At 37.8% G+C, this 23,378-nt stretch overlaps 1 protein-coding gene across 4 annotated transcripts in view; it reads left to right on the top strand.

Annotated features, from left to right (window-relative positions):
• The first annotated feature begins 1,892 nt into the window (after positions 1–1,892).
• Positions 1,893–23,378, top strand: part of LOC112565205 (triple functional domain protein-like) — a 121,287-nt gene continuing 99,801 nt past the window's right edge. For 3 of the 4 annotated variants that reach the window (XM_025240555.1, XM_025240546.1, XM_025240538.1), the window contains exons 1-14: positions 1,893–2,089; positions 6,978–7,052; positions 7,575–7,689; positions 8,776–8,866; positions 9,242–9,343; positions 9,797–9,910; positions 10,317–10,545; positions 11,170–11,354; positions 12,065–12,187; positions 13,580–13,771; positions 14,019–14,150; positions 15,479–15,607; positions 15,797–15,898; positions 16,308–16,430. In XM_025240555.1, the coding sequence (XP_025096340.1) occupies positions 2,023–2,089; positions 6,978–7,052; positions 7,575–7,689; positions 8,776–8,866; positions 9,242–9,343; positions 9,797–9,910; positions 10,317–10,545; positions 11,170–11,354; positions 12,065–12,187; positions 13,580–13,771; positions 14,019–14,150; positions 15,479–15,607; positions 15,797–15,898; positions 16,308–16,430 (1,779 nt within the window). In that variant the 5' untranslated portion in view covers positions 1,893–2,022. The remainder of the gene's footprint in view (positions 2,090–6,977; positions 7,053–7,574; positions 7,690–8,775; positions 8,867–9,241; positions 9,344–9,796; positions 9,911–10,316; positions 10,546–11,169; positions 11,355–12,064; positions 12,188–13,579; positions 13,772–14,018; positions 14,151–15,478; positions 15,608–15,796; positions 15,899–16,307; positions 16,431–23,378) is intronic. The other variant, XM_025240564.1, reaches the window with a different exon arrangement.

The following is a 23,378-nucleotide window of genomic DNA, read 5'->3' as shown; positions in this document are numbered from 1 at the left end:
TTGAGTACCACTTCATCAAAAATATTGAAAGATCACTCTTTTGTGGGAACGGGGAGGGGCGGGATACAGTTCATCAAAATTTTTTCCTAACATAAATTATTACCTTAACTTTTAGGGAGCACTCTTTTATGCTAAGGCAGACCAAATGAACTTTGCTCAGAAATCAAATATATGTCTTTTGTGCAAGTTCAAGAGATCGTCCAATAATGAGTCTGAAGCACAACTATGTACAGTCGAACGCATTAGTGACATCCTGATCGAACAGTAAAAAGACAAGGGACTTGCAAGCCACATCTAATCTGAACCCAGATCATACAAAATTGCAATAATACTTTTATTTTAGTCATGCCTCCAAGACAGTAAGTGAAGCTGATGGAGGGCGCCAGGGCGGGCGATTGCGTGGCTTCAAGACTGGCGTAGCGATAGCAGAGAGCTTAGATATATATATTTATCTAAGCTCTCTGGCGATAGTACGTGAAGTGGTCGCAGATTGGCTGTGTACGTCCTATTCAATCGCTCAGACTTTGCGACATCGCTACAAATTTAACAACCAATGATACCGAACAAAGTGGACAGGAGGCCCAAGGTCGACTTCCCAGAGACCCAGAGCAGGTTTGTGGTCTTTCCAGCCTTATGACAAAGAGCAGTCAGCACCAAGACAGGGAGCAAGACCATCAATGGCCAGATGATTCAGACCACGCTGAGAGAGGCGGCCCTGCCATCCTAACACGACACCGACTCACCACACTGCTCAGATGGCCTTAGCGTGGCACCGTCTGGTTTGAACAAGATAGTCCCGCTTTATCACATCCTTTAACGATGCCAGGCTGTTTGTTTAGTGGTGAAAAGAAAAGCCTTTTTCTACATGACGCTGTGAGGACACATATTATGGTCGCTGTGGCTGACTCTCGTGAGGTGGAGTGTCAATGACCTAAAGAATACCCCTGAACTGCCAGAACAGATAAATTCCTACATAGATCTTCTGTGTACAAACATTTTCTGACGATTTGCGTTCTGTCATCAATGTACACAAGAGGTGTTAATTTCGTAGATAAAAAGATGTTCCCTTCCGCTTATTTTATAGATATTTTACAAAGACAGGTGAACATAAACATTTGTGAAAACAGTGGTGATCGAGTATATCTAACAAAAACAACAAATTAAAACGATCACAAGTTCTTGAAAGCCCCGCCCTTACGCTACAGGCCCACGAATTTCATAGATACCTTTATTAAGTTTATTTCATCTCTTATATATATATAATTATATTGTATCACGGACAATAGGGGATACAGATTTATGTTGCATAAAGATCAGATACTGACTCACATATAAAAAAAAACGTATATGTTACGTCCTGTTAACGTTCCTGTAGTTTAATACAAGGTTTACGAAAATTACACACAGAAAACAACTACAAACTATATAATATATACTTTTTGGCCCATCTACTACTGCTACCTCCACTTGACAGCTCACCATGAATTTACTCATCCTTTCTCTTTTTTTTCTGGGGGTAGTAATAATTATTTTACTACCAGTCATTATGGCGCCTTGAGCTTGAACAAAACAATATGAAAGTGGGAGTTTGAGAGAAAATGTTACATCTTTTCCCGCTTTCTGTTCTCGAAACTTGCGGTTTGCGTTGGAGCCAAGGTTGGTGCCCTCTAGCGGTTGCTTCTAGCGCTTCGTCATCCTCGATCGATAATATTTGCGACTAGTGATTTGCGAGAAAATGAAGCGAAAGAGCCTTTAGAACAAAAATACTATAGACTAAAAAAAAAAATAACTGGGATTTATTATTCTGATCTCGATTGTACGTAACTTTGAACACAGCACAACAAAGCTTCGGTAACGAAGTACTGTTGGTGCAGACGATGATAATCAACATCCGGTCCTGACGAAAATTTCCGAAAATAGCCGAAGTTCTGTTATTACAATGGCTGACTGAAAGGATTTGATGATGAAGATGGATTTTCAAAATTTGCTTGCATTTTACTGGTATGCGGTGCATAACTGATAATGAGCTCTGGAGAACAAGGAGGAGAAGCAGGTGCAGAGAAAGACGTGGAGTACTATTACCGACCAGGTAAACACCATTTATAAGGATCTCGAAGTTTGAACGTGGATAAATTTTGTCTGGCATCACCATTCCTGACTTTCTTTACCGGTGCCACCATGATTTTACACACCAGAGTTGCGTTAGTTATTAGTACTGTTACTGAGTGATTTTCCTTCAGGAAAGGCGATCATATCTTAAATTAAATGGAAAACAAAGCTTATTTAATTTACATTGACTTATACGCTAGTTATATTTTATAGTACACCCGATTCTCAGCGAAATAAAGACGGTCTATTTTGAGTTAGTTCCCCTTCCTAAACATAAAGAAATTGAAGTTGACAAACCTGTTAAGAACTACGATTTTTTAAAAGAAAGTATTAGTTTCTCATAATAATTAATCACATTAATGATACAAAAGAGCTTGCAGTGTAACTGGAAGATGTTTAGTGGAAGAGATAGAACTGCTGCGAGGGTACGAATCAAGATCTTTGAAAAGAGCTAGCACCCTTCTTTAGGGTTTATACATATAATCTTAAGGCATACAGATGGCTCTGATCATTGATTTGTTTAGTGCTTTTGAGAAAATAAGATGTGCATGTATAGATGTAGTATAATAATACTTTCAGCAACACATTTTTTTGAAAAAAATTGTTTTTAAGTTACCTTAGTTTTCACAAAGAAGTAAGACAAGAATAAGATGCCACTGTCTCAGTCTTATATCTTAATTTTATATCATTAATGTCTGATGTACCATTTAAAGTTTGCATATTGTTATATTTTTGGATGTGTTCTTTTAAGTTGAATTATATAGTTCTTTATTGTTAATATGCAGCAATATCTGCTCTTACTAACTTCACTACAGTTTATAAATTTATTTGATGTTAGACTGAAGTAGTCAGTAGTATGTATTTTATGTTTTTTATTTTATTGTTTGAAATTGAAATAAATTCACAAAAGAAATCAATACTGCAAATTAAGATTGGATAAGTGATATGATTTGTGGTGATTATGATTCACTTAATGACTTAAGTGGCTTGTTGACTCTGAAGTGCCACACCATTGCATTTTTATTATAAGATTAATAAGCCTTCTGCCATTACAGGAAATAGGAAGTGCGTACTTCATATGGACAACGATAAGCTGTAGAGACTCCTTTAGCTCTCATAGTGCGAGCAGAGTGATTTTAATGATAACATGCTATTGTTGCTAAATTCTTAAATTATATTAGCAATATAAGATCAAAGGTTGACAGTCATAGGCAGTATGTTGTCACAAACAATTGCTGTTACTGTTTTGACCGTAGAAGCAACTTCCACCACAGCCTTAAATTTTGTATCACTCAATTTGTAGCAAAATGTCTTATATAATTCCACTGTATCTGTAACTCTCTGGCTGATCAGAACTTTGTGCATGTTTTATTCATTTATTCACTGTTACACCCTTATCTGTAAAAATATAAAATAAAAATACTATCTCTTTTTTTGTGGAAAAGTTTTGATGTGTGCTGATCTCATCAAAGCAAAAGCATTCTGTTTACAGCTTGACATCTTCCAGTAGATGTAATCTAAATTAATTTATGGAGAATATACTTCCATTGTTTTTATGGCTACATTTTAACTTGCGGAGAGTAACCTAAAACTGAAAGTGGGTTTGGCGGTTGACTTAAATAGAGGAAGTCTGTCCTCATTTAAAGCTGTCCCTGGCCTTTTGAAATGTCAGGTAGAGGTTTGCAATCATCAGTTTAATGCTGTTTTTCTTTCTTATTTGGATATTGCAACATAGAATAGATTGCTACTCCTGTGTTTGTGCATGTCATGTCTGTATCATGCAAGTATTTTCTACCTACCTTAATACAAATATTCATCTATGAGAGCAGTATGAAGCCAAGTACTGACAAAATGCATTTTGGAGTGTGTCCTTATGACTGTCCAAAAGTACCAAGTGATAAGTTTTAGAAATTGCATGGGTATTGTTTTGAGTGACTAAATATATACACTTGCACTTACATGTAACTTTTTTGTGGAGTGCTTTGTCTGTTTTAGGTAAACTTTAGAAGTAAGTGGTTTAGATTTTTTTAATATTTGGTTGTTCTTTATAACACAAAAGTCAGAGCACTTTCTAATAGATGTGACTCCCTAGCAATGTGCAGATTTTTAATGGAATGGAAGAATTAGTGCACACTCTTCATGTTAACAATAATTATGATGCATCCGTAAACTTAATTCATCAAGAAATACAACTTAAGGAAATAATTTATAAATGTTGCTAATTTAATACAAAGTTAGGAAATATGCACTATGAGCAGTAAAAATGAAGTCAATTAGCAGTACTGAACAGTACTAAAATTAGAACAACATTTAATAATAAATTAAACTAGAAAATGGTGTGAATGGTGATATATCAGGGAAACAATATTTTCAGAGTCAGACATCTCTTTATCTTATTCATGTTGACAAATTTGAGATGATTTAGTGCAAGATATTTTTACAAGCAAAAATAAACTGAAAGACACATATAGGAACAAGAATCTGGAGAATACTGTCATGGTAACAGTCTTTATTACCAAGAGTTCTAAAAATAGAAAATCCTTAAAGGACAGTTCACCAAAGAATAAAGAGAACCAAGATTTTCTCCTGTTAATAGCAGCTAAGGTAGGGAAGGTTTAGAGCTAATCCAGTAGGGCATACAGGCTGATTCATACCTGTGCTTATCGCTAGCCAGTGACGCTCCTATCAGCAGCTACTACATGCTCACAGAGCTTCTCAGCTTAAAACTTCCGCATCTTTTACAGATGATGCACCCTTTTTTCTGATGTTTGTTTTTCATGCTTAGAGGTGTGCATAAGCAAAAATGAGGATACCTTGATACAGCAGATATTGATGGTAGTCTACTTAGTAAAAAGGCTGTCAAAAATGACTAATCCTAATTGTTATATTACCAATAGACATCAACTTCACTGACAGTACTACTACTAGGCCTAATATATTTAACACCATTAACATGTAAGATTTTTTTTTTAATTGTCTCATTTTAAAAAATCTCGCTTGTGAAGGGTTTATGGACCTGTGAGTTAACTAAGTTCCCATATGTGTGTTTCAAAACCAAATCAGAATATGATTCTCTTTCAATGGCATCTTGCCATGTCTCTAATTTGTGCCTCTGTCTCTCCCTCTGCATGTATATCTGTGAGTGTGAGAAAGAAAAAGATTTCGCATCCATTGCTTAGACCAGGGGTGCCCAACCTACGGCCCACAAGCCACATCCGACCTGCAAAGGTGCTTCATCTTTCCCACTCATTTTAACCAGATGCAACATAATTTCATTTTTAATGTTATGATTCTGGAAAAACCACCATTTTCTGGCCTGCGAGATTTTATATCATGTCCAGTGTGGCCCTCAGGCCAGAAAAGGTTGGGCACCACTGGCTTAGACTCAGCTAACCAATTTAAGCTTGCATGGACAATGCATCTCTAGTTCCAACAATATAATTCATTATGCCATATCATTTCCAATATTTATCATTGCTTACCTCATGCATGCCCCTATTTGATTTTGGTTCACCAGTTATAGTTTCTATAGTTACATTCTTCATTGTCTCAAGGATGTTTGTGCGCACCAATATGACTTGATTCTGCCATAGAGAAAGGTGTGGGTTAAGGAAAGGAGAGATAGGCAGAATTTGTGGAAGGGGGAAGGGTCAGAGATTTAAAAGCTCGAAAGGAATTGTAAAGCAGCAGTGTGTGAATCATCCAGTTAAAACATAATTAAAGCCTGTCAACAGGAGGGCTTGACTAACTTGAGTTATCTGCCAGTAAACATGTTGCCACACAGTAGCCTATGCACTTGACCTCCCAGGGTAAAAGAGGGACAGCACTCTAGTACAGCCATTTGCTGCAGCATTGTCAGGAGGTGCCAGAGCATTCAGCGCGCTGTGGCAGCAGTAGCAGCAGCCTGCCTTGTCGGCGCTGGCTTGTTGCTGCCTTACCCCCAAGTGGCCTGTGCATGCAACGATTGCTGGCACGCCTGCTACTTCTGACAAAATGTGCAGCCATGCATCACCATGGCGAGCCACCGCCGACTCACTGCAGAATCATGCTGCAGCCGTTTAGTTTGCTGGCTTTGGGCCGTGAAGATGTTGCAGAGTAGCCGATCTATGCAGGAGATTATAAATATTAAAAATAATTATGATATTATTAGATCAGTGGTATTAATTGTGTCAAAAGTTAGCAATCAAAAGCAAAACAGCAACAAATGTTAATGGAAACAGTAGCATTCCAGATGCACTGCCCATCCCAACTCCAGTTGCAAATATTAGTTTTAAAGCTATTTGTTTCTATGCACTAATTTTCAATCCAAACATTTTAGATACTGATGTTTTTGGTGTTATGAACAGATTTATGCAAGTACAAATAAAATTTTTAATACAAAACAAGACTTTTAAAAAATGTTTTTAAAATATGTTCTTAATTTTTCCCTTAGCCTTTATTTACATGCTCGAAGATCAATAATTTCTTCTAGCCAGTTTGTAGCCTTTGTTGACTCTTAATAATTTTAATTCTGATAGATCATACAATTAAGGGAAGCAGTTTTCTCACGCTAGCCATCTGGCTAGCTGACAACTTTTGAGCAAGAGTGCAGAGTTGAATTAGTGATTATATAAGTCACATTCAAAAGAAAACTGAAATATTTTGATAAGAAAAGTTCCTTGTTCATTCAGGCAGGCTTGTGACTGCATGTTTGTTATTTAATGACCATGTTTATAAAAGAGAACCACAAATTAGAACGCATTTGATATTCTTGCTTCTTCAACAAAGCCAAGAACTGAACCTTGCTTCCTCAGTAGTGCATTGATTTGATTATACTCTTAGAAGTCTCTCAACAGTAACATAAATTATTTTTGTTTTGGGGTTCACAGGTGGAAGACGCAATGATGGTCTGAAAGCAGCAGACATTGTACCTGTTTTAAGGGAGAGGGTCGCCTACCTTTCAGGTAATTACCTTAATACTGACACAACTTATCTCCAAATATCAAAGTATATTATTTTTTGATAAAAAAAACATAACACCTGATATGATATACTTGTCAGTTCACCATCTCAGAATAGTTTGTTACAATGATTATTTTTATTAGAAACAGAAGAGAAGTTATAATTTTTTATTCTTGAACCCTCTTGAAAAATCTGCATTATATACAGATAATATAACTTTGTGGGGCCTCAGTCACCAAACAAAACAGTTGAAACCTTTTAGCATAATGATTATGCCTTTGTTATGTGTGAACTTATATTAAATTGCATCACGCATTAAGCTGCTTAGTCAATTTCTGTGGTGTAAAGATAAGATATTGACTAGTGTAAGAGATGGGATAATCTTTAGATTTAATGTTGTTTCCTTGACATAATTTGAGACTTTGATCTAGTTATGAAGATGCGAAGATGTTACATCAGGACACATTCTGTTGTTGGCCATTGCATAGCCTTACATCTCACTTAATGAGTGGCTACTTGTTTAGGTGGACGAGACAGACGTGGGGGTCCCATCTTGACCTTCCCCTCTCACACACATCCTGAGCGCCTCAAGTATGAAGATCTCCGTCGGCTTATGACCTATTTGGCCAGTGTGCCCAGGTAACTTAGTTGCTTTCCATTTTTTCCACAAATTTGAACTAGGAAGGCAAAAAAAATTTTCAAAGATTTATCCTCCAGTAATTTCTTCTGTTTATTATGGATTTTGCTTTGAGCATTGATAAAAATCAAGTTGATGGTATGGGTTCGTGGACTGAGTCTGTAAGTTTTCTGATACTGCAAATATACAATTTTAAGAATAATTTTTTCATTGCTGCATTGGCTAGTATAATCTGAGGGTTTAGAGTGCATTCCATGAATATGTCGTGGTAAACAATGAAAGCCAGTACAAACATCAACATTTTATGATTTTATGGCAAAGAACGTTTTTTCCCCTAAAAGTCTTGTTTCCATTTGAAATTAAACCTACTTTATTCTGTAAATGGTAATGACTATACAGCAGTTTATATTCAGCCATTTTGTATTAACATATTAATGAACTTTGTGAATAGAAGTGGGACAAATTGCTTAGTTCAGTTCTGATTCTAAACTCATGTATCAGTGAAAACAAGAAAATGTATGCCAACACTCTTTGTCTCATTTTTCATGCAACAAAGCAGAAGGTAGTGAAAGGCAGAATGTATTGAAGCCTTTGAACATCATGACAGAAATTTTAGTTGTGTATAAAGGGGAAAGGGTATGTGCAGTTAATAAGTTCTAGGAAAGAAAATAAAACGTCTAATATCTACAAATCACCTTTAAGGGGGAGTGGATTTTAAAGGGTAGACATAGCAGAGAAGATTGTGTGTTTGTGGATTATTTTTTTAAAGACTGGCAGGCCCTAACTTTTTTACTTGTCAAGGCATGAGTTAGAGGAATTTTTGATAAAGTCTAGCAACAGCTCTGTATTGTGCGTTGGCTTTTTTTTTTTTTTAAGTAACTGTATCAAAAGTTTTCACTTTCACTTTGAGCATTTAAAAGCTTGAGGAAGACTGTTTACTTTTATATTGTTCTTTGGGGTGGAGGGAGAAGAGCTGAGGTTTGAGGCTTCTTTCATGTGATAGATGATGTGTGCAAGATAGTTCCTATTCAAATTGGTGATGAGGAGCTGTTACAGAATAGTTAATTGTTTTGTATTGGATTGTTCAGTGATGAGGTGAGAGAAAGAGGCTTTACTGTGATACTGGACATGCGAGGTTCCAAATGGGAGACAGTCAAACCCATCCTGAAGGCACTACAGGTATGAATGGGATCCTGTGCATGTGCATTTTGATGCTTCTTCTGCAAATGAGCATGCATAACTGTTTAGTTTATAGATTTGAATCAGTTCATTTATAACATGATTCTTTGTCTCACTGACAAAGTTATAAATATATTTTAAAAGAATTATTAGAGTGCATAAATCTAGATATATATCTGCAGATATACAGGTTGTATCAGTGTATCTTTTTTTGTTTTAAAGTAGATTTTTCACTAGTTGTAATTGCAGCAATGACCTTTTTAAAAAAATTATGTGTAATATCTGAAAAAAAATCTTAAATGTAAATTAAAACAGTATCATCCTGGTATGGTACTTTTCATGTTCATATGTAAAAAAATTCTGAATTTTTGACAGGAATGTTTCCCTGGAAATATACACATGGCTTATATCATCAAGCCAGAGCGGTTTTGGGAAAAGCAGCGGACCAGTTTAGGCAGCGCGAAATATAACTTCGAGGTAAGGTAGCCTGAGGGAGATTTCTAAATTTTTTTTCCTACTCATTTAAGATGTGTTAGAAAAGAAGTGAAGAAAATTCTTGCTTTTTTCTTGCATATGGCCCTTGCAGCTACAGAGATTGCATTACACTTAGCGGTTTTGAAACTTAGTTATAGTTACAGATCAGGTGCGTTAATTTAAAACTTTTATGATTTTGTCCATGATTTTTGTGTTTAACAAACATTATGCATCTTGTGTGCTATAATCAACCTTGATGAACATGTGGAAGTAGTTAAATTACATGCAGAATCTACTTTTTGTCATGTGATTAGATTGCATCTGTGCAGATTTCTTGCCTTGTGAAAAGTTTGCATGAAAGTGGTAAGACAAGATCTTGGCATTTTGTGTTCAGAAAATGTGAGCTTTCTACAAGGATCTCTCCACATTATATGTGCATGTGCTTTCTTTTTCCAGACAAATATGATCTCACTTGACAATCTCACAAAAGTGATAGATCCCACTCAACTGACTCGGGAGTTTGATGGTACCCTGGACTATGATCATGAACAGTGGATTCAGCTTCGTTTGGTCAGTATAGATTTGACTATGCAACAGATACAAGAAAGTGCTTGTATGAACAAAGCGTCAACTTAACACAAAAAGCAGGAGCATTTTCACAGTGAATTTGAATTTGAAATCTTCAGACTGTGTTTCCATTTGGAGCTATTTAGTATGGTCTCAGAATCCACCTCTTTAAGAAATTTCTTCATGGTGAATTGACCTCTTCTGCTCACTTCCCAGTTCTTCATCGTCATTGATGCTCTTTGTTCATGTTTGCTATGGTGTCATCCACTTGCTGTTGGTTGTTGGTTTATTAGCAATATTTCATATACAGTGCATTGAGCTCACCTCCACCCAGGGAACCCTACAAATTCGCTTACTATTTAATAGGTTAGAAGCAGTAATACACTTCTTTCGGTGGGGTTGTTACCAGATGCTTGAAGAGTTCATTTGGAAGGCTCTGGATCTCCTTGACAAGCTTGACGAGCTAGGAGAGATTCTAACAAACCCTGATTTACCTGATGATCTTGGTGGCGCTCAGCATATCCTCGAAGAGCACAATCATCTCAAACGTCGGGTCACATTGGCACCAGTCGAACAGTTGTCCATGGAGGGTCACCACATCCTTACCAAGATCACGGGTGAATTACCTGGTCAGTCAGGTGAGTGATGACACTTGACTTAATGTTTACAGTATGTTTTTGTGCAGCGTGAGCATTAACATTTTAATAACAGTAGTTGATTTGCAGTGAAAGGGTCACTTCATAAGGTGAAAATTTGTTTTTAGTATTTTTAATGTTTCTTTTCCTCGCTTTGAAAGTTTTATGTGCAATACACTTGCAAAGAACAACAAAACACATAAGAAAATGTGAACAGATAAATAAAATGTAAAGAATTCAAGCATGCAGGATCAGCAGTGAGTAGTGGGGAATGCACCCTGATACAAGTGAAAGGGGGATAGTCCTGAAAATGAAACTGTTTTGTTGCAATTCCTCTCACTTTCTATTATCTATAAAAACTTTTTACCTGGTTTTAGTTATTTCAGTCTATCAGCTAACCTTCAAAAAATAAAAAAAGCAACCAATCTGTAATGTATGTGTGTGCCTGTATGTGCATGAGCAGCAAAAGATGCATGTGTTTAGAAAGGACTGAAACTTCAAGTCTGCTTTTATGTGTTTAGAAACAACTGACACTTCCAGTCTGCTTTTGTATGCCAGCACACATGAATGTACATTCTCACACACGTCCACATTTTCTAAGCGTATACTTTTAATTTTTATTACCAGGGAGTGTTGGAAGGCGACAAAAGATCTCGGGTAATGCAGATTTCCAAAGTGCAGTACCTCAGATTTCACAGTTGCTGGAGAACCTGCAGTCGACTAAACAGCATCTCAATCAGTTGTGGGTAGTCAAAAAGATGCGCCTGGAGCAGTGCTTACAGCTGCGAATTTTTGAAGAGGATGTTGAAAAGGTGGGGCACAAAGTAAAGACTTAAATTGGGATTTTGCTTTTGAAAAAAAATATCTGATCATTTCTAAAAAGCATGTGCTATTTATTTTCCCTCATAGTGTTTTATCTTGCTTTGATGTATCAAATCCCCTAAACCTCAGAAGTTACTTTGAGAAACTTGTTTAAAACTATTTTGTCTTAACTCATCTGTTAAGTTATTAGAATGGCTGTGATCTTCAAATTTTCAACACAAGGCCGACATTTTCAAAAGTTTCTGCAATTCTATGGGATGATAGGTATATCATATTGGTTCCATCAGCTCCTTTTGGGCCACCAATTCTGTGCCTGCATTCAAAATCAACAGGCTGAACCTATCCCTTGTTGTTTCAGCCCTGCAACTTATGAACACTGCCGTGTGTGAATGAACTGTGATTAATAGGGGTCTGAATTGTGATTGCATTGTGGTCTGTCTGGTTTGGTAGGTATGAATGAGTGATGGTATTGTTGATGCAGTGCTATATGATTTGAACCCTTTCTTCCTTAAAGATCTTCATAATTGCCCTCTGGGATAAATAAAGTCTTTTCTTATTAGATTATTTTGTTATTGGTGCATAAGAATTACTCTGTTGGGCATAAATCTGAACCAAAAGTTGAAGATGAGATATTGCCTTTCTTTTTGTACATTGTTTTGACTTTAGAGAATGCACTTGCAGTATTTTACTGTCTTTTCAGATGTTTGAGTGGATCAGCCATAACCGAGATCTCTTCCTGGTTAATTATACAGAGATTGGCACCTGTCACCAGATGGCTGTGGAATTAGAATCTGAGCACTGTCAGTTTGCAACTAGTGCAGAGGTACAGCTTGCATGCACAAAGCTTACAGTGTTCCTTATTATCTTGATTACGAATGAAAACAAAACTGTAGTAGATTTAGTTAAAAACAGATGTTGAAAACTGTATATCTTGTTCCCTACAAATGGTTTTGGAGTTTCTTGATGCAAAATTACATTCATGTTCTCCTTTTATGCTCCTTTTTTTTCTTTTTTTCTGTTTACTTTCTTTTCCATGCATGTCTGTTGTGCAAGCCTATCACATAGTGGTTGGAACATGCTTGAACAGATCTTCAACTGTTGCATCCTTATAGAAAAGCATCTTCAGCATCGGTGGAACCTCTACTTCATTGACTTTAAAAAGGCATTTCACAGAGTCTGGCATGAGGTGTTATGGCATGTGCGAAAATTCAACATCAAAGAAGGCCTCGTTCAAGCCATCAAAGCGCTATACAGTAGCTCAGTAAATACAGTGCTGCTGAACAGCCAAATAGGAGCTTACTTTTGCAACACAGTAGACGTACGTCAAGGATTTCCCCTAACACCGGTACCGTTATATAGCTTCTTGGAGTACCTCATGCTCAAAGCTCTCCACAAGCATCATACTTCCATTTCCATTGGTGGAAGACCGATCTGCAACCTATGCTTTGAAGACCACATAGATCTGTTAGTCTGTACTAACAAAGAACTTCAAGACTTCACCAACAGACTGAAAGACAGTTCAAATGCATATGGAATGGAGACCAGCACTGAAAAGAGCGAAGTCATGATCAGCAGCAAAGCAGAGATCTATATGAACAGGGTACAGTTTGAAGAGGTAAGCTGCTTCAAGTATTTGGGAACCACCCTCACCAAGGATGACAGCTCCATGCCTGATATCCGCATCAAACGAGATTGTACAAAACAAGATTGCCACACTTGTAGGACATCAGGAACCTCTACTTTCAGCAGTCAAGCGATGTAAGCTGATTTTCTTTGACCATGTGACCAGGCATGACACCTTAGTGAAGACTATCCTTCAAGGCATCTTGGAGGGTAGTTGATGCTGTGGGGGCCAAAGAAAGAACTGGCTTATGATTATCAAAGACTGGACTGGTTGTCCTGTACAGGACCAGTTCATTAGCGCCAAAAATAGGGAAGAGTGGTGGGCCCTATCAGGTGCTGCATCAATTCATGTGCTCCCCCCAACCACAGGTGCTGATCAAGGGACGACTGACTGACTTCTGTTATGGAGACCTTTGTTTGCTGAAGTAGGATACAGACAAAACATTTATTTTACTTATTCGGATAACATACCAGACTTAAATAACGTGCACAGTTATATGTCACAGATTAATTGTTGCCTTTCTATAGCAAATACATAAAGTATTAGTCATAGCTGGAGATGACTGATGTTTTTCCATCACTTTTCCTGCAGAATGTCTATGTGAACATCACTCGCATTCTGGGTATGGCACAACGCATGTGTGATTCTGGTCATTACGCTTCCAATATGATCCGTGTGGAAGCAGGACGGCTTGAGCGGGAATGGAAGAGTCTGGCAGCAGCACTAGAAGATAGGACCACTGTACTGAGGATGTCCGTTGTCTTTCACAAAAAAGCTGAACAGGTGACAGCATATTTTCAGAGAGGGTATTGGAATAGGTGCTTATTTGCTTTGTTCTTAAGATGTGAAGGTGAGAGGGGACTGAGGGGTGTCGCATAACTTAATTTATTTTTGAGTTGAAATAATAGTGTGTGATGTTGTAATTTGTGATGTCAAAGTAGGTAATGTTTTGATACAAACTAATCTTTTTTATCATAGAAGATTGAAAAAAATTTTTGAAGCTGATAAGTGGAATGCTGTGTGTGTTCAGTACTTGGCTCAGGTGATCGTTTGGCAGTCAACATGTGAGAACCTTAAGATCCCCACCCAGATTGAGGATCTGGAGGAGGCTTTGCAAGCCCATCAGGACCTCATAGAGACCATCAGTCAGACCTATGCAGAGGTAAGTTTTTTTATGGAACAGCAGACCTTCCACTGCTAGCTGTGTGAAATGACCAGAAAGGATTTTTCTACTTAAGTGATGGAAACCTGTTCTGCACTGTATATCCAGTTAAGAAGACCCTTTCAAGTTTTTTTTTTAACAGTAGTCTGTTTTGCCATTTGGTGCCTAAAAACAAGTGTCCTACTTATGGTGCTGGTTTTTTTTAAAAATACTTTTCTGCATCTGAATCATAGCCTTCATTCCTTTATATAAACAAGGATGATTATTCTTATCTTTAAAATTATGCAATTTCCTGTCTTTTTGCAGGATTTATTTCATGTAAAATTGTTTATATCTTTCAACTCTTTTGAGCAAATAATCAGATTAGATACAGGAAATCACTTTTCAAACTAAGACTAACAAGACATTTTTTAATCTTACAATTACAGTAGTAATTAATTATTTAAGACAGCAGATCTTGTTAAAGACCAACCTGAACGGTTTGCATTTTTTTCCAGATATCAGTAGATATAGGTGATATAAAACTAACCTATAAATTTTAGAATCCAAAACCCATCCATTAATTGATTAGCCACTACGATTTGCACCTGCAATCGAGAGCCATAACAGTGTAGTGTGTCATGTTGGTACGCCATTCACAAGGATGCCTGCAGTCAGCACCAATCAGAGAGAGAGAATGAGCAACAGTTTGGATTATTCAGACGGTGACAGTCTGCATTTCTCATGGTTCTGAAACAAATGCTACTTTAGTACGAGAAATGCTGACTTTCAACATCCGAATAACCTGAACTGTTGCTTTGATTGTTGCTGACGGCTGGCAATGTTGTAAATGGTATACCGATGTGACCTAGTACACTGTCAGTGGCACTCGTTGATCACAGGTGCAAATTTCGTACTTAGGGGATAATTAACGGATGGGGTTTGGAAACTGAAATTTACAGGTTAGGTTTATATTGCCTATATCTACCGATATCTGGAAAAAACGCAAACCATTCAAGTTGGTCTTTGAAGGGTGAAGTTTCATTGTCTGGCAGGAAAGAACAAATTTGATCCATCACAGGGAGTTGAGGGTACTTGTTAGGTCAAATGGAAGTAATTAGCAAAGCTGTGTGTGCTTCTTGCCTCTCTCACTCAGGTTCAACCACCATAAGCTAAAAGTTCTGCCTTTAAGCTTACCATAGCTTAATTTCCATAGTAGTCAGTAAAAAGGAACATTGAATTTTATAACTGAGCTGTAGTTACAGCTTTTTGCTTGTTTCAGTTGTAAGCAATGCCTGTGCTTGATAACAAGAACAATGTGATGTTTCATAACGATTTTTAATGTTCAGGTATGTGGTGATGGGAAAGCCCTGCTTGACACCCTGCAGACACCAGTGACTTCAAGTAGTGCTAATTCTATTACTGCCAAGGCAGACTACTCTGAGGCAGCAGGACATGTTTTAGATGTTGTTCATGAGGTATGTTTCTCTTGGCCTATGTCAATTTCATTAGCTGAATTCCTCTCCAAACTGAAATCTACTGAATATTAAAATATATATTGGTTCAGAACTGGGTGTTAAGTAATTTGAGAGATTCTAATTTTTTGTAGTTTTAGGCAGTAGAGTGGCAGTAATCTTGCTCATGACAAAAACTGACCATTTTTGCAGGTGCTAGCACATCATCGCCACCTGGAGCACATCTGGCACACTAAGAAAGTTAAATTGCACCAGCGTTTAGGACTGAGACTTTTCCAGCAAGATGTTAAGCAGGTCAGGAAAGCTTTCTACACCTTTTCTGAGCTCCTAGCATTCATCGTGACAGTAATTGTGAAAGAATTTTACTTCTGATATGAATTAAGAGCTCTTGTATGATTTGGAATGTGATATCACATAATGAATGTATGTTAAGATTAAAAAAACATCACTTTGAGCACCATCATCTGTGATCTAGGTGTGTGCATAAAAGAAAAATATGCAGTCTCTTTAAAGAAAATCATCTCTGCAGTTGTCTACAGAGTTTTTCTTTTTAAATCAAGAATCCTGTTTTGAGAATTGTCTAACAAATTGCAAATGCAATAAGATTTTATATTAAGCTATTTTCTGATAAACTGCTAACATTTATAGCTCATTGAGAATGTTGACAGATTTTGGTTTTTTTCCCCCCTTAAAACCCCTACAGGTTATAGATTGGTTGAACAATCATGGAGATGTGTTTTTAAAGAAGAATACCTCAATTGGAAAAACATTACAGAGAGCAAAAGCTTTGCAGAAAAGTCATGAACATTTTGAATCTGTGGCCAGAGTAAGTACATGATTGTAATTTTATATTATTTTAATCTCATTTATTATTTTAAAAAAAATTCTGTTAAAAAAAATTCCATATATGCACATGCACACATGCGCATATTAGTGACTGGATGTCTGCATACATGATGTAATACCTTTTTTTAAAAACTGTTTTTCTGCTGATGAAACAAAAATGGAACTTGCATAAATCAAATCTCTTTACACAGACATTTATATACAAATTTAGATATCTGCCATTTTAGCAGAAGTGGCCTGATCAAGATAACTTGCAAAAGTTGTATCCTGCTGTTTTTTTCACTACTGTCATTCTGGTTCTTTGTCTGTTTCTCATTTCTATTGCTTACAGCTATAATAATAACGATAATGAAGAAGAATGTTTACAGAGTGCCATTTCCTAATGGTGTTTTACAAAAATATGGAAACATGCTAAAATCATACAGGCACATACAACATAAAATCGTTCTTAATTATCATACATTAAAGCATGTGTAGACGCAAACAGTGATGATGCAGTTCTCAGTTGCAAGGGAAGTGAGTTACGGACAACTGGAGGAAGCTAAGGCAAATATATGGTTACCAAAAAATTTTAAGGTCATCCTAAGCAGTCAGCAGCTTTTTCTAGAGGATCAGACCAACTGTGATGGAATGTAGGTGGATAAAGTTGCAGAGGTATTCTGAAAGTGTACCATGAAAGTGGTGAAAAGCTGGAGTTGCGATTTTGAACAATATACAAACTTCCATGCAGCCAATGAAGCAAAAGTAGAATGCTTTGACTTATGGAAAGCAAGGCATGAGACCTAATCTCAATTTTCTGCCTGGTCATCAGGTAAGCTTTGCAAAATAGAGTGTCAGTAGTCAAGTTGCAAAGTGACAAGTCTAGCAGTTGTTCCTGACAGATGAGACTGAAAGCTCATACTCTTGCAGAATTCCAGGAAAGCTGCTTGATAGATAGAACTAACATGCCGTTGCATGGACAGTGCTTGATCTAGGCCCACACTAAGGTATTCCACAGAAGTTTTGAAAGGTACCTCGATTCCTCCTGTGGCAATGAACTCAGTTTCCACAAGACGAAATAGGTTTACAAACCAACATAATTGACCAGTTTTTACAGTATTTGATTGAAGTGTATTGCTGTTCATTGTCCTAAGTTTCCTTCAAAATTATATCATTAATTATCTACACCAGGGTATTCAAGGAAACTCAGAGCAATTTCCTGTTTGCAGTCATCCATTGAAACAAACAAACAAATAAACAAACAAACCAAAAAAACCCATGTGAATTGGAAGAACAAGGTAACGATGCATATAAAGTGAAACAGTATAATGATACAGTTGATACTTTTTCAGCTGCTGATTATTCGCCTGTTTGGGCACAATACACGATGTTTAAATCAAACCCAAACAGAGCATAATCCACCTCCAGTCCCCTGTTCCTTGACAATTATTTACGCTAGAAAATCTGTAAAATAATTCTGAATGCCAATAAGAGCATGGAAGAAATTTGAAGGGTTGGCACTTTTGGACAGTTCAGTGTCGTGGGTCTACTTCACATCAGACAGGGGTTGAATGTATTGTGTGAGGAGCACTGGGTTATCCTGTGTCCCGTAGTATCCTGTGGCTGAGTTGGCATGGGTTTGACTTAATGAACTCCATAACAACAGCCTGTTCACAGCCATACACGTAGGAACAAAATCAGTCAAGAACTGTACCATCAACACTAAATTTTACCTGCATCTCTCCAGCAAGATTTTTTGGTCAGTAGGACATTGAAAACAGACAGTACAGCTGTCTTCACACTGTAGTTTTGATGGCAGGCGGTTGGTTGAGTTCTATGCTATGCCAGCAACAAAGGCTATAGCAGATAACAGATTGATAAACATCAGAGAATGTTTGAAGACAAGACATTTTTGCAACTGGGCAAGAATTGCTTTCTTTGTAATCTTTGACTCAGAAGGAGATTCAGAACCAGGCAGATGTTCTTGAAATCTGGGTTTCTTCTATCACAACAACCTATTTGAACTGAGGAGGCCCTATGCCCATGCAGAGTGATTCACAATTCTGGCGACTATCAACACAAGATAGTCTAAACACTGCTTCATGAGCAGTGTCAGGACTGAGTCCATTATCGTGATTATTGTGATGAAACATCAGGTTGGCTACATCATTATCGAGTATTCCTTCCAGACTGAATCTGTTCTTCATCAGTTCCAAGCTTTTTTTAGCTAGGAAAAATTCTTCTTTGAATCCTCAAAGCTTATGAACTAAATGCGGAATGACAAAAGGTTCCTATAATTTGCTAATGAAGCTTTTGCTTGCTGCAACTGATTGGATGAGCACTTGTGTTGGAAGAGATGAAGAAAATATGTTAGTAACAGCAGCAGAGTATACAGTGATGTTTTTTCAGGAGTGCAAGGTGACATCATGATTGCTTGATATATAACAAATATTATGTAAAATATGTGAATTGAAAGAGAAGAAATTAACATACATGTAGGCTAATTTATAGATAACAATACAAAATAATGATGTAGCAATGAACCAACGACAGTGCAAGACTTTGATTGATCACATGGAAAGCCCTATGTGTGTCTTACCACTAAAGTAAGAAAAAAGGCTAGTACAATTTTGTCAGGAGCATTGCCACGTGTGGGAGCAGCCACCTGTGGTGGGTCAGCTGTTGGTTGGACAAAGTGGGATTAGATGGAATTAGATGCCTGTTCACCATGAAACCATTTGGCATCTCACCAGCTGCTGCTATAGCTTTGATTATCAGAACCAGGTTCAAACCTGGAAGGTCATTTGCTGCAAGCATTCTTTCTGGTCTACATCGATAATCTTGATCATGCTCAAAATAGTGCTGCTTGTATATGTGTCACATTTTTTCATCCTGCTTTCCTATAGTCTCTGATATTCCAGAGTGCAGATGGCTTATGCAACACCCTGCATGGACCTTAGTGTCCAATCACACAACTTCTTGAGCATCAAGAGTTCAGATCTCTTCAGAGTAACTTGTCATCTTAGGATTGTCTTGAAGTAATAACTCGTTTATACTGTAGGCCGTGAAATATCCATGTGCTTCCATTCTAATGCTTCCACTTTTGATTAGCTCTTATGTCTGTGAATCTTGATATTGTGTTACAAGTAATTTCTGTTTTGCTTGTCCATGGACGTAGTGCCTATAGTAACATAGCAAAAAGCTCTGGTAGGGTTAGTGGCAGTAGTAATAGCAGTGGTAAAAGTTGGTTGCATATTGTTATGCTAGCTTTACTAATTAAATCAGGTAAATTAGCTAGTAAATCAGAAATAGCCAGTCAGCTATGGTCAGCCACAGTTCATATCATATTGTTTTACAAGTAATTATAAACTTTTGAAAGGAGATACTTGCCCCCGAAAACCAAAAAATGCCACTCTTTCTCAAAAAACAATGTTGTTTTGTTCTCTGTGGTTCTCTCAGTCTGCTGATCACCTAAAAATATAAAATTCAGGAGCATGAACAGTCTCTATCAAACAAGAGTTATTTCTTACACTAGGAAGGAAGAACCATAAAATTCAGTTTCTTTGACTAGGTCAAATGTGAACCAAGACATTGATGTCATAATGATTTTCTGCATAATCTGACTTGTCAGAAAGTTTATTTGAAAAAAATTGATCTTAGAAGATATGACCAACCAAATGTTGACCTTTATATGGTTCTCATGCAATAAGAAAAGGTAGCTTATGTATGAACTCATCACTGAAAGGGCCTGATATTCCATTTGAATGCTTCATACATACGGTATGAACAAGTTGGGAATTTGTAGAACTACTAACCAGAATGAAAAACATGTGCTAAATAGCATGGCATAGTAAAGAAACCTAGTATCAGAGGAAGGAAGGTGAGTGCTGGGAGAATATGCAAACCTAAGTATCAAAACAGCTACAGCTTGCTGTGCAGTGACAAAAGCCTGCACTTGCTGACACTGTGGGCTTTTCAGGCTGTGCCCTTAGTTTGACAAGTCCTGTGTTCACAGAAGAGCTTGAGGCAGTTAGAGATAATGTTACTTAGATGCAGATGTTTGTTGTTGAGTAAAGTCATGGAAAGAGTTTATTATTATTATGATTTTTTTTCTTTAAAGCTTGTTGGTCTTATCAGGATAGAATCGCTTCAAGGATGCAAAATATGTGGGTCAAAGCACAGTCCTAAATGTTAGGGGGAGCAGTGATGTAAACAGCTTGAATCTCAGTCTTTTTACACAATTGTTTCTTGTTTTCCTTTAACTCATTTAAGGTCTGTGTGATCATATTGTTGCTTTCTGTTTATGCCACTGCCTCTGGTTAAGCAACACTTTCATGTTTACTATCATTTTTTTCATTTTCAAAACAATGACCTCTTTTTCTCCCTTCTCCTTTTCTTCTATTTTTCCCTTTACTCTTTTCTCTCACTCTCTTAAGGGAAGTGGGTAAGTGGGGGGGGGGGGAGGAGGGGAGTTTTGCTCACAAACAAGATCGGATGCTTCTCCTCCAGTTTTTCTTTAACTTGTCTTTTGTCTTTGTTTTAATGACCTGTATTTTTCTGTTTGTGTGTATGAGAGAGAGAGATGATGGGAGTGTGCATACCTCCATGCATGTGTGCATATGTGTGGACCCCCACATCCAAAGTGTGATGCTAATTATCAGAAAGGCAGCGTGTTTTCATGCTCCCTAACAAATGAATGAAAGGGCTTCTTGTTCACATGAAACATGGTTCTGTTTAGAAAAAGCAAGCCAACCATCAACCATCATTTTTATGGGGTGTGTATGGGGGAAACAGCAGTTCACGCTGAAGAGATTAAAAAAATCAGCTTGACTTTCAGCATACTTTTTTTTCTTGGTATTATTTTCCTTTCACAGAACCACTCTTACATGAAGAGATATGGTTGACACCCAGTTCATATTCATGATTAATCCGCTATATTCTTACACCTGACTTCTGTAACTGAATATATTTTGAGGTACTTATTCATACTGTTATTGCTGCTCTAGAAAAAAGTGAAAAATAAGCTAATAATGATTTCATTTTAAAGGCATTTTGCTGGGGGCCAGTTACCATTTCCTAAACTACAGACTTGCTAAATGAAAGCTCAATCTTATTTATTTATCTTATTTATCATGATGTTAAGATGGAATGAAAATTCTCTCCATTCCCACATTGGTGTCCGTCACATTTTCTTGATCTCGTCTGCACACTGACACATGCACAGACACAACGTGTTGAACTACGTGAAATTGTCATTATAGTACTACTAACAGTTAGCATTGGAAAGAAATCCGTTGCCATATAGTCGAGTGGGAAACTGAGTATAAAAGGTCGTCGGTCATATATATATAAAGCTCCACTGCCATGACCATATCGTCCCACGTAAGACCACATCGTCCCAACATCGAAAGCCGAATCGACACAAACCGAAAAGGTGAATCGATCATCGATGCTAAATAAAAGGACAGACAGTTCTTTTGCCATGTGGCATTTCAGGTCTTAATTTTATTAACACAGAGTTTCAGTAACGGTTAGTTACGTCGTTGCTAATGAACTGCATGTTATGTGACTTTCTGTCTCACACACACCAACGTGATAATGATTGCCAAAGGCAATCTTAGGCTGAACTCTGCAGCATTTGAAGGTATCGGAAGGCAAGCGCACGCTGTTTTATTAAAAACAGAAATTTCTCAGTCACCCCAACTTCCCTCCTACCGCCCACCCTGCTAACTTGCTCAGCTTGTTTCACCATTTCCTCTCGGTTACCAGGCATCTGTTTTTCACATACGACGCTGGCAACAGTTTAGGGAAGAGGATGTTAATGGATAAGAAAACGAAAAATCTGCATTATGAATGGATCGCATCTGGTAGAGATAGTAGCAATTGCTTTTCTTTCTGATGCCGTTTGGCCGTTCAGCGGGATGCGCCTGCGAGCAGATGTAGTCGCGAGAGCTGTCAGAGGAGCTGTCACAATTATTACGCCACTTATCGGCGAGCAGAGCCCACAGGGGCAAGAAAACACCCCGCCATAGACCCACATGCTGATACTCCTGACCTGGAAAGCGGATCGACTGTAAGACAATACAGTGTATCTGCACTGACATCGACCGCCGAAAGCACGTGCGCCATAACGCCGTTGCGACGTCGTCTTGAAGCGCCAACAGCTTACACACTGGGCGGCGGTAGATCTATGCGCAGATAAAGCTTAGGCGCGAGAGCACGCTCCCACAAACAGACGCCAGAATGGCAGGCCGTGTGGCGACCAGCTCGCAGCATCGCCATCTGTAGCCGAGGTGGGCACCGCACCAGTGATGCGATCAGGTGGCTTCCGTGTCTCTGCCGGACATCGCATGCGCGCGCACCCACAGACAGGGCGGACAGCACGGTGCTCCTCTACTGGGGCGTCAGTACGGTGCCAGGCAACGCTCTTGCCTTTTATTGACAGGGATCAGTTGTAGGAGTTGCTCACCTTTGTAAAGATTGTGGATATCTAAGCAGAGAGCGTTACTAACAAACCTGCTACTTGTTCCCCCGAAAAGTAAAGTAAAAGTTTCAGTTTTTGTTGTTTTTGTTTATTTGTGTTTTGATATATATATAATTTTTTATTTTAAGAGCTGTTTTGGAATTAGTCTTTAAATTTTTTCTTCCTCTTGGTAAGCTTGCCAGTTGGTATCAGCCGGTATTGAACTGCAATTAAAATAAATCATCACAGTCCTTTCTGTTACAAATAAGTGAATGTCATACGTCAACATAGGGTACTATGCACCCGAGAAAGGTAGTCCAGGATTATTAAGATCGTCCACTGCATTCAGTAAGAAAGTAGAAAAGCATCTGGGCATCAGATTGCAAGTTTGTACTTCTTCCCTTGAAATAACATTAGTGATTGGTTTATCGGGTTAGCGGTGGATGCATTGTTAAAAGTTTTTTGGTTTGCTTCTGATTTGGCAAA

Source organism: Pomacea canaliculata, linkage group LG1 (assembly GCF_003073045.1).
Source record: "Pomacea canaliculata isolate SZHN2017 linkage group LG1, ASM307304v1, whole genome shotgun sequence".
Taxonomy (NCBI): domain Eukaryota; kingdom Metazoa; phylum Mollusca; class Gastropoda; order Architaenioglossa; family Ampullariidae; genus Pomacea; species Pomacea canaliculata.
This window is presented reverse-complemented; position numbering and strand designations above follow the sequence as displayed.